We start from the raw sequence: 16,163 nt of genomic DNA on the forward strand, positions 1-16,163 counted from the left end.
TCTGTTGATCTGTTTCCTTATTTCCTCATGTGGGTATCGTAGTTTTGAGAATGCTTGATAGAGATCTTGTTGGTGTTGGTCTCTGTCTGAGGGGTTGGAGCAAATGCGGTTGTACCTCAGCGCTTGGCTGTAGACAACGGATCGTGTGGTGTGTCCAGGTGGAAGCTGGAGGCATGAAGGTAGATATAGCAGTCGGTAGGTTTTCAGTATAGGGTGGTGTTAATGTGACCGTCACTTATTTGCACCGTGATGTCTAGGAAGTGGACCTCCGGTGTAGATTGGTCCAGGCTGAGGTTGATGGTGGGGTGGAAGCTGTTGAAATCGTGGTGGAATTCTTCCAGGGTTTCCTTCCCCTGGGTCCAGATGATGAAGATGTCATCAGTGTAACATAGGTAGAAAAGGGGCAAGAGTGGACAAGAGCTGAGGAAGTGTTGTTCCAGGTCAGCCATAAAAATGTTGGCATATTGGGGGTCATGCAGGTGCCCATAGCGGTTCCACTGGTCTGGAGGTATATATGGTCACCAAATTTGAAAGAATTGTGTGTGAGGATAAAGTTACAGAGCTGAGCAACCACAATTGTTAACAAAGCAAGATGAATACAACAAAAGGGCGGGGAGTCTCTGTGTGCTGTTTCTGTTCTTACAAAGTATTGCTTTGAGTCTCTCTTTGTGTGAGTAGTAGTTGTTACAAAATATTGCTTTGAGAACAGACTCTGTCTTAGGATGTACTAACACAATTAGCAGCTTGCAAGTTTCACACAGAGAAGGAGACTGAGAGACCTCTTAATTAGTAATACCCTGGAATTTAAACTATGGGGAATCAAACTCATTTGTGATTTTAACACAGAACTTCTTTAATATGATATAACATAATGACCAATTGTGTAACTCACACAGAACAATTTTGGGGAAAGCAAAAGGTTGTTAATGTTTATTGCATCATGTGTTAGCTACAGGAGAACCAACTTGCAGCAGATTAGTGCCCATGTGAAAAATAGAGCTTTCCACTTTTCTATTCAGCCAGTAACGTGGTGGCTGTCAGGCTTTAAGTTGTAACACTGTCTCTCCTTCGCATCCTGGCTGGGAGAGAAAACCCAGACTTTCAAACAAATATTGCCTGTGTGTCTGCAGACATTTATGCCTCCTAAAATAATAACAGCAATGGGGTGTGGGTATCATGGTACAGCTAACAATTCTGGTGTAAATAAAGCCAGGAGAAAAAAAGGCAAGTTTCTCTTTTACAAAGGCCATGACATTTATTCAAATGTTTCCTGTGAAAATTTCCCATTTCTTCCCTCCTCCTTGTAGCTCAACCATTTAGTGACTTTAGGCCACAGTCCATTGATGTCAATTAGGCTGAGCCCATTGACTTCACTGGACCTTGGAATAGGCCCAGTGGATATGTCCACGTAATTATAACCAAGTTGGGGGCCCTGGTTACAACATGGTTTTGTCCTCTGACCCATTTACAAACACAATTAAAATCTGTAGTGCGGATGAAACCTAACCAAACTCTGTCACTGGGTTAAAAAGCCATGTTAGAACATGGTTATGGCCTTATCCTCACTAAAAATGATACATTTGTTGTAACAGAATTGGGGGATAACCTTTAGTAACTAGTCTCTTAATTCGGTGCTAGTTGCAGTGTAGATGGGACCTTAGTGTTCATTTTGTAGTCAGCTGAGGAATTTCAACATTCTTTAGAAAAAAGAAAAAATGGTTTTGGAGATTTAAAATTTCCATTTGCTTGTTATGAAAAAGGCACCAGAAAAAAAAAGTGGTTTTACACCATTTTGGTAAAAATCAACCAAAAAGTGAAATTTGCCAGTTTTGCTGTATGCACAAAACTTCTCACAGAGCAGTTTCAAGAGCAGTTCATGGAAGTTCCACCTCATCCAAAATACAAAGAGTCATTTATGTATTCTTCTTCTTACTCCCGGACATGTCTGGGTGAGGGTTAAACCTTTTAAGGAATCTTTTATAAATCAATGACAAAATGTAGGAAGCTTGATCATTTTTAGTAACTGATCAAGCTCTCCTGATCTTCACAGGAAAGCATTTGCAATCCCTTCTGAAGTTAGCTGGCTTTAGAAGAACAGATTATTTGTCTTCATTTTTAACTACTTGATTAATTACCTATTCATTACCCTCATTATTCTCAACAGCACAGCAGCAAGAAAATCCAAGAAGTGACTTTTTTGACAAGGTAAGTTATTATTCGGTTAAAGTCTTATGGTTAAAGTCCAGTAGAATTCTCAACACTTCCAGATAGAATTTAGCAAAGCCTAATCTCTTTTCCAACACATTTGAGTCATTTAAAATACGAGAAAAACTAACATGCATGATGAAAGTTTTCTGATACTCGGAGTGGGTCATTAAACCATCAGTGCACAAACATTTGACTGATTTGTGTCCAACAAGCAGCACTGCCCTGGACAGATATGCATAGCTTAGGAAAGCGTCTTTACAACTAGCATAAAAAAGCGGAAAATAAGAATGGGTCATTTTGGTCCCCCTGCATCTCCAAATCCTTTTGATTGCCACTCCCTGCCATTCATCAGCATTGTGAATGCCATGTCAAAGAAATGGGCAGCCACAAGAGCAATGGCAATACTATTCGGTTTGCATTTCAAAGGAGAAGAAACATTTCCCAGCTTTACTTCAAAGCAATCATTCAGTGTGTCTTTGCACTCATGTATATCCTATAGTGATTAACAATGCTACCAGCAGCACTGAAACTAGATTAAAGAGAGGGTTGTCTCCATGTCAAACAACACCTTGAGCAATCTTAAATCTTGTGCCTCTCCACTCAAAACTAAATAAGTACTTGTGAAACTGCTGGATTGTATAAAATTAGACACACACCCTTACTCTACTTGGGCTTCACAGAGCAGACATACCATGTTTCCCAATACTGGGATGCTGCTACTGGCTGCTCTGACGCTACATACTCTGCTCTCTTCTACCCACTTCCATTTTTAATTCTCCCTCTGTGTCACTACACCCATATGTTTCTCTCTTTTATATGCACATTCTGAATAGCTTCAAAGTCCTGTTACACAGATTAAAATTTGTCCATTTGCATGAGGGCAAATCCTGTTCCCCACACATCATAGAGGGAGAAGGACCTGAGCCTAGCAGAACAGGTGAAGGAAGATGAGGAAGCCTGCACAGAGAACCCACACATACTGCTGACATAAGTTGGTCTACCCAGGCTGGGAGACTTGCTCCTAGCTGCAGTGTAGATATTCCCTAAGGGGACAGCCCACCCCATGCCACCTGTTTACATTCCTGTAGCTACTCTATTCCTGTACAATGCTAGAGAGAGACTCAGCTTTAAAAAAAAATTGGCTAGTATAATCTTGTGTTAAAAATATTCTTGCACATGTTCACACCCAAAGTTTGCATGATTTATGACATCACGTTTTTACTACAGCATTACCTAATGAAGATTAGGGCCCCACTGTGTTAGGTACTGTACTTACATATAATGGACTTCATCCAGCTCCTACTGACTTTAGTGAAGTTGGATCAAGCCTAATAAGAGACAGCACCTGCCTGGCAGAGTTTACAGTCTCACAGCATGATCCTACACTCACTGAGGTCAGTGGCAAAGCACCCATTGACTTTAATGGCACAGGCTCAGGTCCTTAGGCCTTGATCCTGCAAACACTTAGGTTTCAATTGTATAAAGTTGTGTAAAAACATACACAAGTCTCATTGTCTTCGATACTTTTCTTCTTTGTCATCCCCCAATTTTCAGCTCTGCAGTCTCAGCTGCACCCAGCTACTTTCTTTAAACCTTTTAATGGTCTCCTCTGCTCTGACCTGCTGACTAGGAGGGAATCAAAGGCAGCTGAGTCTGGTCTCAGCCAGCTTCCTGCTTAGTCCATGCTCCCAGCACTTTGCCTCACTGCAGAGCAGAGAACAGCTAGGCCTGGCAAGGAGGGAGCTTTACCTGGGAGACTAGCTTTCCTTCCCCTCAGCCAAGCAGCTACTAGGACTGTGTCAACTGGACAAAATGCTGGATCAGCAGCACTTAACTCATAGCTTGTCCTTTTTAAAAAAGGAAGGGTATGGAAGGGATGAAAGCAGTGAAAAGCATCATGGGAAGAGGGAGACACCTCAATTGAGGTGAGGAGGGAGCAGGACCGGAGAAACTAGCATCCCCTAGGCAAATCTTGCATTTCACGGGCAGGTACTGCCCCACCATCAGGCACAGCAAAGCTCACCAGGGAATGTTGCCAGTTCAGTCCAAGCTATGTGTATCTTTCCCACAACATTCACAGCAACAGAATGGGATATTCCGGGGGAGCTTAATTACTTTAAAAGCTTTCTTTTTCTTCCAGACACTTAATTAGCTCAGGAGACTGACTGTCTAAATAGTTCATCGACACACAGCATTGCTTTCTGCTGGCTGTACACATGCCAGCATACAAATTTCACAAGTGTGTGAAAGCAAAACAGAATCTTGTTAGCTACAAACAGTCTTCAAAATGTCATTAATAATCTAGATCTGATGTAATAAATTATCATTTTACTCTGAAATGAAACTAAAAGGGGCATCCATGGTGGTTTCCTGGATTTTCTCTTAATGTTTCCCTCCCACCCTCACCCCTGCCCCTTTTCCTACCTGGCCCTTTCTGTTTTAATAACATGTATGTGTCTAATTTAGACTTTAAGCACTTTGGGGCCAGAACAATGTTGTCTTTTTGTAAAGTGCCATACCAAGTTATGGAGCTGTAATTAATAATTTAGGGCTTGCCCGTTCCTTTCACAGACCCTAGGAAAACCATGCTAGGGATAGGATTCAATGGAAGGAGGTACAAATAAAGGGAGAAAGACATTTAGCCCTGAGAAGGTAGGCATGTCTATACAGGTATACTGAGGTCATAAGAGAATGCTTGAGTTAAATTCCCTCTCTTCCTAGATAGGTCAAGAAAGGGGATCTCCCTTAGGTAAGTCCAACCAAAGCTTGAATCCACTAGGGAGTCGGAATAGAAGCAGGTGTCTCAAAATAAAAGGACATATAGATGACCTTGAAACACAGGGACCTATATATGGAAAGGAGGCCTGATACTAGGGTTATCTGCTAGGGTTTTGCATGGGGCTCATGTTATAGCCTTAGCTGAGCATTAGCTACTATTGCAGAGCGACTGGAGGTGCTGAGCTCCGGTGAGGGAGAGAAAGAGAGGAAATCAGTCGTGTACTGGGTCAGAGGACTTGAGAGAGGTGGAGGCTAAAGGTGGCCAGGGTGGGGCATGTGACTTCCTCCATTTGCAAGGAAAAGTGAGAAAAGACTCAGAGCAAAAAGAAAGCTTAGGTAGAGGAAAAAGACTTCAGTAGAGTAAGACCCTACATGAAGCTGTTGTGGAAAACAACCTCTGCAAGCAATTTGTAGCAACTGGGATTGCTGCAAGCCTAATCCAACTCTCAGAAAAATCAATGGGATCCTTCTATTGATATCAATGGCAGTTAGATCACATCCTAAGTGAGGCTCCCAGGTTAAATGAGGTGGGGGAAGGTAAGTCACCACAAAAAGGAGGAGGAAAGAGAGGGAGGTTGTACTAATCTACCATATTGACATGTGTGGAGTAATGGAGAAAAAGGAAGAGTTTGCTACTTACCTTTTAGACCTACTGTAAACTGTTGACAATTCTCTCCCTCAGGGCCGACTTCACCAGAAGTTTTGGGTATTTAAACTGATCCCCAAGGTCTGATGCCTTGCCAAGGTAGCGAGGAAGGCCCAGATCCACAAAAGGACTTAGGGTCTGAGACACTAACACACATCTTCTGGCTGGAGCACAGGTGAACTATGGTGGTAGCGTTGGGGGAGGTAAAATGGCAGGGAGGACTCACACGGGAGGGGTAGAGAAGGCTTGGGTGGAAGAGAAGGAGCTTTAGCTGAGCAACAGGTAGCTTCAGTTCCACTTTACCATTGGTCCAAGGTTTCAGGTTGCCAGTTCCCTCTGGGACAGAGAGCCTTGCCAGCCCCGGCCTCTCTGGAATCTTTCCCACAGCATGATTCTTAGACTCACTCCTCTTGGTTAAAGGATTCCACAGCCTTCCTTCCTGGGGCTGTGCGGTGACTCAAACAGGCTTCCCCAGCCCTCCAACCTCTGCTCTGTTCTTGTTCCCATCCCAGACAGCCTCTGTCCTGACTGTATGCTCCTCTATAATTCTCCTCTCCAGGCAGTTACCTAACAGCTGGGTTTTATTGTTTAAAGGCAGTAGCTACCTGATTAAACAATTCCCCAAGCTAGGCCTCAGCTGTCCCTTAAAAGGGGACAAATGACCCTGCTAGGAGTTTACCACTACCAACAAGATCAGGTACCATCATTGCTCACTGGGCGACTGACACCTTCTTAAATCAAGGGATGCAAACAAATAGGGACCAAATAGTTTCCTCTCAAGTGCAGAGGCAGAGACAAAAGCACTGTTTTTAAACTGGAGTAGGAAGAGATATTGCATATGGGTAGGGGTTCTCAAACTGGAGGTTGGGACCCTCAGGGGATCGTCAGGTTATTATGTGGGGGGTCACGAGCTGTCAGCCTCCACCCCAAACCCCACTTTATAACATTATAAATACTGGTGGCAAATTAAAACCACTTTTTTAATATATTTAACAGGGGGTTTCACTCATAGGCTTGCTATGTGAAAGGGGTCACCAGTACAAAAGTTTGAGAAGCACTGAATTAGGGCTTGTCTACACTGGCAACGTTAAAGCACTGCCACAGCAGTGTAGTTGCATCACAGCACTCTAAACAAAACCCCACCCCCATAAGGGTGCAGCTCCCAGCGCTGGTGCACTGTCCATATGGTCATGTTACCGCGCTGAAACTTGCCGCACTCAGGGGGATGTTTTTTCACACCCCTGAGCGAGAAAGTTGCAGCGCTGTAAAGTGCCAGTGTAGACAAGCCCTTAGATTCTCACACTTCTGTCTTAAGGATTCTATCTAGCAGCGTAGAAAAGGGAGGGAGGAAGGGGTTAAGAAGTCTATAAGGACAGTCTGTCAAACTAGATAGGCCAGCGAAAACAAACGAATCCCTTCATACTCAGTTGGACTTGCTTAGTGCAATGTTTATGGTTGGTAATAAAAAGACACAAAAAAGCCTTATTGCAGTGCCAAGGAGCTAGAAATATTCCTCGGGCCACGCCAAAGCCACTTCTCTCAATTTGCACTGAAGTCTCACATTGAGTTTTCTCATACAGATAAACATTTATAGTAGTGTTTTCCTAAATCTTAAAAGTAAGATTTAATTATAAACAAGACTGTGATAGAGATTAAAAATCCAGCTCCAGTCAGAGACCACAAAGTCTTTAACTATGCCCCTCAAATTATGTGCTTCCAGGAAGTACCTGCAAGATCTACCTCAACTCAAGTGACTCTCAGAGAATGCTTACTTGTAGTCTCACAGTTGCTCTCCCCCACCCCACCACCACCATTTATTTTAAGTAGCATTTCTCATATTCAAGGTGCATCACTCAAGGCATTTTACACAAAAAGTTATAATGTATTAGTGCAGTCACTATACAAACAAGAGCACCATTTCTGCCTTTAATAGAATACAGTGTTTTGAACTTGGGTTGACTAAATCTGGACTGCCCCCTTATCTCTTTGAAAAGGTATATGGGATCATTTACTTGCACAGATGAAAGGTTGGGAAGACAGACTGTTCTTTAGTCTCTGTAGAGAGCAACGCTAAAGGCCAAGCAACTCATAAAAGTCAGCACTGCGTATGAACCCAACTCCATGGGTGAAACATGAACCAAGCCCTTCTGTCTCAGAAGTGAGAATCCAGCTGAGCCATATTGACATTTATTTGTTCACAGTTCACTAATTTGTTATATTGTAAACTTAACCATAGCTCTCAGTATGCAAAAAAAAAAAAAAAAAAAGTAGTGACCAATGCAGAAAACCCACCGCCACAAAATAGCAGAAACTTGGGAGTTGTGAAAGCAACAAATTCCATGTTTAAGAAGTTTCATATAACTTCATTTTCATGGTGCAGCATAGGTGAGGTCAATAATTATCAGAAACCGTTAAATCACAGCCGTTCCAGATAAAGTGGCATTAACTCTAAAATAGATTAATCCACTCTGAGAACTATGGAGAAGAATGCCATAAGCATTTATCTCATTTTATATGTGTAACACCGACAGATTCCAATTGTCTGCGGGCAGGATTGCACCAGGGACCTCTGGAGCTTAGTGCATGAACCTCTACTGCATGAGCTAAAAGCCAACCAGCTGTTAGCTAAGGCTGTAAAGCAGACTCCATCTCTCTCTAAGTGGTCTCAGTGCCACTAGATGGGACAGGACACCACACCCAGAAGGGGTGTGGGTTACATATCACACTTCAAAATATCTGTGCATAACTGAATAGACTTTTCTTACACTAGGAACATGAATTCAGCTACTGTAAGAAATTACCACATCTTAACAGCAAAATGCTTAAGAACTAGAATGTAATAATGTGAATGACCCAACTACATTACTTTTCAGTTTTTATTTTAAAAAAGCAAAACCAAAGTGAAGTTACATTTACACTTAAGAACAAGAAGGTCTTGTTCAAAAATATTCTTGTTAAAGCTTTAGATGTTTAAGAAAAGCATCTTCCATTATTTACGCCTATACTGTATAGAGCTTTGCAGACCACAGTAGTCATCAACAGTTTTGTTTGTTTAGCAGCTATATTGCATAATGATCCAAACATACCACACAATTCTTAGCTTTGTCTACACTGTAAAGTGCTATTTTGTAGCAAGAAATTAGTTTCAAAATATTTGGATAGGCAAGTGTCACTGAACTGTGTTTTTAGAAGATGACACTTTTTCAATTATTGTGAAAAATGGAAAACGGTTTGCCTCTGTACAGTCAAGGTAGTATGTTTTCCGTTTAATACACTGAAGGAGCAAGCACCATTTATTACTGTATTAATGTGTCCAAAGTATTCAAGTAATTCCCAGTGCAAAACAATTTTTAATTCAAATAATGAGGAGATGCATATAATAGCAATGTCAGAAGCTGGATCATAGTTCAGTTGACAGGCATGTTGGCCTTTTATAGTAGTCTATTTATTAGTCATTATCTAATAAATAAGTTCTGGCATATGTGGCAAATCTCAAATAAAACATTAACTTTACCTTGCATTCATTTAGGTTTATGATCCAGAATGATTAATACCCTCAATCTTGGATAAAAAAAAAAAAACACTGATTTTCAGGTTCCATTTAAGTATTTACTTAAATACTATATACTTAATAAATGTACTTCACATATTTACATCCATCAAGACAGACAATCACAACCAAACAAGAACAGTGAGTTATTAAATATCTTATATTTCAGGAATATTTTCAATTTTAGAGATGCATGTTTCTTATGAGCTATGGTAACAGTGCAGATATTTACACCATTTTTGCACAAACTGCTTTCAAACATATAAACACCACAACATTAGAAAATTTTAATACAACAACAAGCAAAATGTTTGAGCTAAACAGACACATTAAGGCAAAGAAAAAATGTCTCAAATGTAATCAGTTCATTTTTCTAACACATTCTTACCAAAAACAATCCTTTATTGAAGACAACATTAACTTACAAAACATGTATTAACAGAAAGACCTGATTTTTTTAATTAAAAAGTTGTTTATGTATTTTATCATTTGTGCCAGTTCATTTGTTTTTTTCCCCAGCAAAAGACCAGGAGCCATTATTTTACATGCAGATAACTGAGCTTCATAGACATTGAAGATCAATGTTTCAAGACAAATTGCACTTTTAAAAATATACTTTATACAGTCCATACTAAAAACCTGGGATAGTAAAGATATTTAAGAACCTCATTATTAACCACTTGTACAGTTATCCACCAGTTTCTGGAAGTCATAATTTTAGTTTATAGTCAATCTAAATGTATATCAGATACAATAATTTCCTCCCCCCCCCACACACCCCAAATATAACCTATTTAGTGCAGTTTTGATTTCCTACTGCTTTGCATTTTCCATTGGTGCAAACATTATTTAGCACAGAAAAATCCATCTCACTAGTGCTCATGAGTCAGTTACAAAAATGCTTGACCACTCAAATTCATTCACACAAGCTTCTTTTAAAATAAAAGGACACATAAAAGATAATCACAATAAATGCACTATTATGTGGGCCCTGACTCCATTAAAAAAAAACCAAATGTGAAACCAGCAGAGCCAGCTAAGTAAGGATATAAATTATATAACCAACAGGTTTCCAGCTCGTGAAAGACAATTAGGTTGCTAATCAAACTCTGAGGAGCAAGTTTCACCACACAATCAAAGAAAGGCAGGAGGGCGACTGGAAGAATGTCCTTATGGACAATATAAGTTGGTAAAAAGGCGGAAGAGGTTGGACAACAATTTTTGTTTCTATGATTAAAAAATGACCCAAAAGCATGAGTGCAGCAAAAGCACTTAGGAGATATGATGTAATTAATCAAGACTTAATGCTAAGGCAGATCCTTCTGCTCACATTTTTCATCTCAAAAACAGTACCAGTAGATATTTGCACTACATATCATCTCGGTATTCCAAATACTTTGCTGTGATGGCTTCCTCAAGATGAATTCCTGCACTCCCCATTAATGCAAAGGCTGGATACATCGTACTAGAGCAGTCTACCTGGCGCTCATAGAGGCATTTCATGTGGTCTGCATCATAGAATCCAACTTTGCCTCTGTCACAGTCAAGGCAGATTCCTATACAAGATGGCATTGGAAGAATTCTATTTGCAGAATCTTTGGGAGCAGTAGGTGCCTTGGGAATAAAGAATTTATTCATGCCTAAAGTAATCAACGTGAAAGGCTGTGATGAGTCAAAGCAGGTATCTTCACTCCCACTGTCATGACCACTGTCTTGTTCATATCTAGAATCAAAGAGCACAATTTTCTCAATGAACAAATCAAAGTCAGAATGCTTTCAGTTATTTTAAACTGAAGTATTTTATAAACAGATAATGCTGTATTTAACTTCTGGCTCTGCAACAGATGCACATAAAATGGATATCCAATCTCAAACTGTTTTATGAGCATTGGGAGGAAAACTTTTGAATTTGGACTTCCTCACATTGTGCACACTGCTCAGCATTCATACCAAACAATTCTGCTAGTCCTTCACTGACTCAGAGATTGGTTAGGGGTTTTCTGATTTTTGGCTTTTATAAAAGATTGATGGAGCTAGTCTCATCAGGCTGAAGGCGTTTTGCCAGAGTTGACAACTCAGAACTGGTGCATCTTATCGAAATTAGGAATTCTATTTTAAAGAGTTCCACATAGAGCTCATCAGTATAGTCTCTGACCTCACCTGAATGTTAGTGAATTTAGTTTCACAAGAACTTCATGAGGTAAAGTAGTACTATCCTTTTGTTGCAGAAAAAGAAACTGGTACCAGTGTCATGAATTGATCAAGGTTGCACACAATCTGTTGCAGAGCCAGAAGTTAGATCCATAGCTCCTGATTCCCAATCCTTTCCTTGTCCACAAGACCATTTGGAAATCTGACCAGGTAGCATGGTTCCAAGATATATTGCACAAACCTCTTGCAGTGCTCTGGTTCATACAGCATTATCTGTGAAGTTTTGATTCCTGGAGGGACCAGAGTGCCCTGAATGTATAACTTCTTCACATGGATTCTCCATCTCACGGTAGATGCATCCATGATTATTACAGTTGTGACTGAATATATTTGGAAGTCCTTCATTTGTACTTTGCCCCTTGACTGCTACCAAGCCAGAAAATCTTACTCCAGTGCAGCGCTATGCCTGCAATCAGTGAGACTGTGAGGTCCACTAAAGTAGACTATTAAAAAAACATGTCACGGGCATTATTACAGTATCTATTCCACGACCTAACAGGCCCACTGAACTCTGGGAAAGCCTTCTTACCACAGCCTATGATATCCTGGACACTTGCAATATCTGAAAAGTCATGGAAAGCTATGTAAAGTGAGACACCTATATACTTCAATTGTCTCCAGGGGACAAACTAGGGTTTTGGATAATTTAGACACCAATATTAATTGCTGGCTTCTCAGGAAGTCAATCAACTGCTGAAAACGTACAGTAATTTTTTTTTAAATCAGAAGTTCCCTGGATTGCTTCCCATCTCTTCTTTCACCCCTCCACCCCCACACACAATTGCTGAAGCTAACCTAATTGGAACCAATTAGAGGTAAGGTCAACTCTTAATTCTACCAAATGGAAAGATGTCCCTTTAATTTATTTAAAAAGATTCACTCATTTTAAAAAAAATGTTATACAAAGATCTACCACATTTACCTTGGGCTGGTTACATCACGGGGATTATGGAGCCATTCTTGTAGTTTAGTGTTAGATGCAACTCCCACTTTCACCAAGTATGAATAAGATTCCACATGAAAAGCCCAAAAGTGCTTCCCTTTTGTGATTCCAGTGTCTCCAATGATGTAGTCCAGAGTCATGTAACACCCCACTTGGATACGTTCAGCCCCTAGCAGCAAAGGAAATCCAGCCCTACTTTCCACAGAGGTTCTCCTTGGATTCAGCATGAGACGTTCACTGTTGTAGCCACATTTATCATCAAAAAGAAAGCTAAAGACTAAAAAAAACAAATACAAAAAATTCACACTAGGTCAATATTTTACCATGAGTTTTTTTGTACTTACAATTTTTCTAAGATGCGCTAACATAAAAGATAAACTACTGGTAGTGCAATACAAGACAGTGTAAAACTCTTATAGCTGACTGCCAACTAGTCTCAACCTTAATTCATGAATAAATGCAATACTTATTTATTCATTCACACACACCGCAAGGATGACAGCAGGTTGTAAATTTAAAATTTACTTGAAAATGGGCATAGGTTAAAGAGAAACTGGAGGCATTGTATATTGATTCAGTTGTCTATGGATTAACTGAAACTTGGTATACCTGGAGCTGGAGGTGTGTGTAAAATAACTTCCCTGCTCCAGGGGCTACAGATAGATCCTTTATATCCTCTGACTCTAAAGGCATAGCTGCTGTTATTTTCAAGGTCAGAGATGACTTTACTCTTGCTGCAGGCTTCAATCTCTTGCCATGTTGCATTCTCCTCTTCTCTATTAAGTTTACGGTATTCAAGGATATAGGTATCAGCTGAATCTTCCTTCACTAGATGTTCCCAACAGATCAAAGCTTTATTATACATTCTGCTCCTCTCCTCATTGATCTCTGGTACATCTAGACCTGAAATAGCCATAAGATACAAGAAAAAAAAATATTTTTGTACGTAAGCAGCTATTAGTATTAGTTTTAGAACTACATATCACTGGTGTACAAATGGCTTATGAAGTAATGGAAAGTTCTTCCTCCCATGGTGAAAGACATGTTCTCTGTACTTATTTTGAAAGTTTCCAGTATTCCTTTTCTATATATTTAAAACGTCAAGAAACTACAGAAAGTTTAAAAAAAAAAAATCTATGTATGTTGTGCAAGGCACAAAAACTTCTAGTTAGACCAAGTATTATTGCCAGTCTAAAAGATACTTCTAACCATCAAAGAACAATCCTGGTATAAGTGTATTAGCAAATAGCTACTGAAATAGTTTTTGGTATTAATACCTCTAAACACAAATGTCAATTATTGTGGTTATTTGTAAAGTAGTTCTATGTGCCAGGTTACATTACGTTTCTATGTATCTCATTTTTACCCAAAACTGAAGTTTGCTATGCACACTCTCTAATAGTACTTTTCCATTTTCTGTGTTATGACGATTCTACGTCTTAACATGCAGTGAGTTCCACTCATGCTCTCAGGCCTAGTCTATGCTTAAAAATTAGACCCAAGCTACGTCAGTCAGGACTGTGAAAAATTTTGCACCCAGGGCATCATAGTTAAGGCTAAGATTTTGTTACGGTTATTTTTAGTAAAAGTCACGGACAGGTCACGGGCAATAAACAAAAATTCATGGAGCCCGTGACCCTGTCCCTGACCTTACTAAAAAATAACTGGAGCAGGGCTAAAGGGGGGAGGAATGCAATCAGGGAGGTGGGAGTGGTGGGGGAGAACCAACAGGGGGCAGAGCCCCGGCTCCAGTGGCTGCAGCAGGTGACGCACAGCCCCCCGCCCCAAATCTGGCCGCAGCTGCAGGACAGGAGTGCACAACCCTGGCTGCAGCCCCTGCCAAGCTCTGGAGGCAGCCATGAGAGGGATACATCGCCCCTGCAGCAGCTGCAGGGCTGGGACACAGCAGCGGGCGCACAGTCCCCGCTCCGGAGTTGGCCACAGCTGTGGAACAGGGGTGCACGGCTGCACCTGCAGCCCCTACCAAGCCCCGGGTGGGGTGGAGGGGAGGAGAAGAGGAGAGACACGATGTGAGACAGCCCTGGAATGTGTGAGGGGGGTGCATGGTCCACGATGCAGTCCCCACCACAGGGCTGGGGTGCATGATCCCTGCTGCAGCCCCTGACAGAAGCCACGGGGCTAGGACGCAGCCGGGGGACTGGGGTGGAGCGCAGCCATGGGGACCACACAGCTCCTGCTATGGAGCTGGCTGCATCTCCTAAACAGGTCTCACAGCCTGCCTGCAGCTCCCCCCAAAGCCACGGGGCAGGGGCTGCAGGGTACTGGTTCCAGCCATCCAGCCCCAGTTGCAGGGTGGGGCCACACAGTCCTGCCGCCAGCTCTGGCTTCAGCTGCTGATAGTTGAAGTGGAAGAAGTCACAGAATCCATGACCTCCGTGACTAAATCACAGCCTTAATCAGCGTTAGGAGGGTCTAAATTCCTGGTGTAGACGCAGCTAGGTCAATAGGAGGATTCTTCCGTGACATAGGAACTGCTTCGCAAAGGAGGTAGCTTAACTACATTGATGCAAAAACCCCTTCCATTGATCTAGGAAGCATCTACACTATGGTGGCACAGCTGCAGCACCACAGGTGTGCTGCTATGGCAGCCATACCCTTCATAAACATGGAGCTACGAGACCGAGAAGCTTGACGTTTCAGAACATATTGTTGGGAGTGCAGAAATCTGTCTTCATAAAAAGCTTTTTTCTGATGGAAAACAGCTTTTGGGAGGCGCATCAAGGAACTCTGCAGCCATGGTCTGAAGAGCTTGGGAATCCTACCTAAACCTAGCCTCCCATCAGAGCTAGCAACACCACCAGGGCCACAACTCAGGAGAGAGGTAATAAAAACAACCCCCTTTATTGAACTTACCACTGGAGTAAAAGGACAAATCTCCAAGAACCTCTTCTTGCTTTGTTATATCCACCACATAGTCTTCAAAAGAAGTTTGAGCTGCTGGCCTGAAACTCTTCAGAGATTCAGTAGCTTTTTGAATTCTGAAATGGAGGGGAGGGGGAAGGGAGAGAAAAAAAGAAAAAAAAAAGAGATACATAGACAGATATATAATTTAGCAAAGTAGGGCTACATTCACAAGGGGCGGGGGCGGAAAATGAGACTTTGGGTATGTCTACACAGCCAAAAAGGTCCTGTGGCAAGGAGTCTGAGAACTTGGATCAACAGGTTCATGCTATGGGGCAAAAAAATAGCAGCATAGACTTTCCTGCTCAGGCTGGAGGTGGGCTCGGAGCCCCTTCCCTCTCATTGGGTTTCAGAGCCTGGATCCCAGCCCGAGTAGGAATGCCCACACTGCTATTTTTAGCCCTATGGGCAGGAGTCCAAGTCTGTAGACCCATACTCTGGGACTCACTGTTACAGGTCTTCTTTGGTTTTGCAGTGTAGACATACTCTTAGGCTCTGAGCACAGCATAACCTAACTTTTAGGCTTCCTAATAGGCACCTAGAGGAATTCACTACCCCAGACTCCCTATACAATATATGGGGACAGTTAGGTGCCTAAGAAGGGATTCAGAGAAGCCAGCATGCTAAGCAGGCAGCCACCTAAGCTAGCTGACAGCAAATGCTAAGGAGAAAGGTCTAAGCCCTGCCCCAGAAAAGGGAGTTAGATGCCTAACTCCAGGCCAGATGCAGCATGTTTACCAGACTGGGCCTTTCAAGAAGGGATAGGCAGAGGAACACCGGGACTTAAGTGTGAGCTAGGTACCGAATTTTTCAGTTCTGTCAAGATTTAGGTGGCTTTGCATATACCCACCAGCAGAAACTTAGACACAATGGGAACTTAGGCACCTACAGAAGAGGGGTTTTGT

At 41.7% G+C, this 16,163-nt stretch overlaps 1 protein-coding gene across 7 annotated transcripts in view; it reads right to left on the bottom strand.

The window, feature by feature from the left end:
* Positions 1-8,492: 8,492 nt before the first annotated feature.
* The window catches only part of TRIM36 (tripartite motif containing 36), a 50,981-nt gene continuing 43,310 nt past the window's right edge, over positions 8,493-16,163 (bottom strand). For 6 of the 7 annotated variants that reach the window (XM_043547206.1, XM_007055411.4, XM_037901560.2 and 3 more), the window contains exons 7-10: positions 15,211-15,335; positions 12,946-13,239; positions 12,316-12,613; positions 8,493-10,905 (exon numbers count right to left, since the gene is read on the bottom strand). In XM_043547206.1, coding sequence (XP_043403141.1) covers positions 10,551-10,905; positions 12,316-12,613; positions 12,946-13,239; positions 15,211-15,335 — 1,072 coding nt within the window. In that variant the 3' untranslated portion in view covers positions 8,493-10,550. Of the gene's footprint in view, positions 10,906-11,574; positions 11,800-12,315; positions 12,614-12,945; positions 13,240-15,210; positions 15,336-16,163 lie in introns of all 7 variants that reach the window. The other variant, XR_006291076.1, reaches the window with a different exon arrangement.

Source organism: Chelonia mydas, chromosome 5 (assembly GCF_015237465.2).
Source record: "Chelonia mydas isolate rCheMyd1 chromosome 5, rCheMyd1.pri.v2, whole genome shotgun sequence".
Taxonomy (NCBI): Eukaryota; Metazoa; Chordata; order Testudines; family Cheloniidae; genus Chelonia; species Chelonia mydas.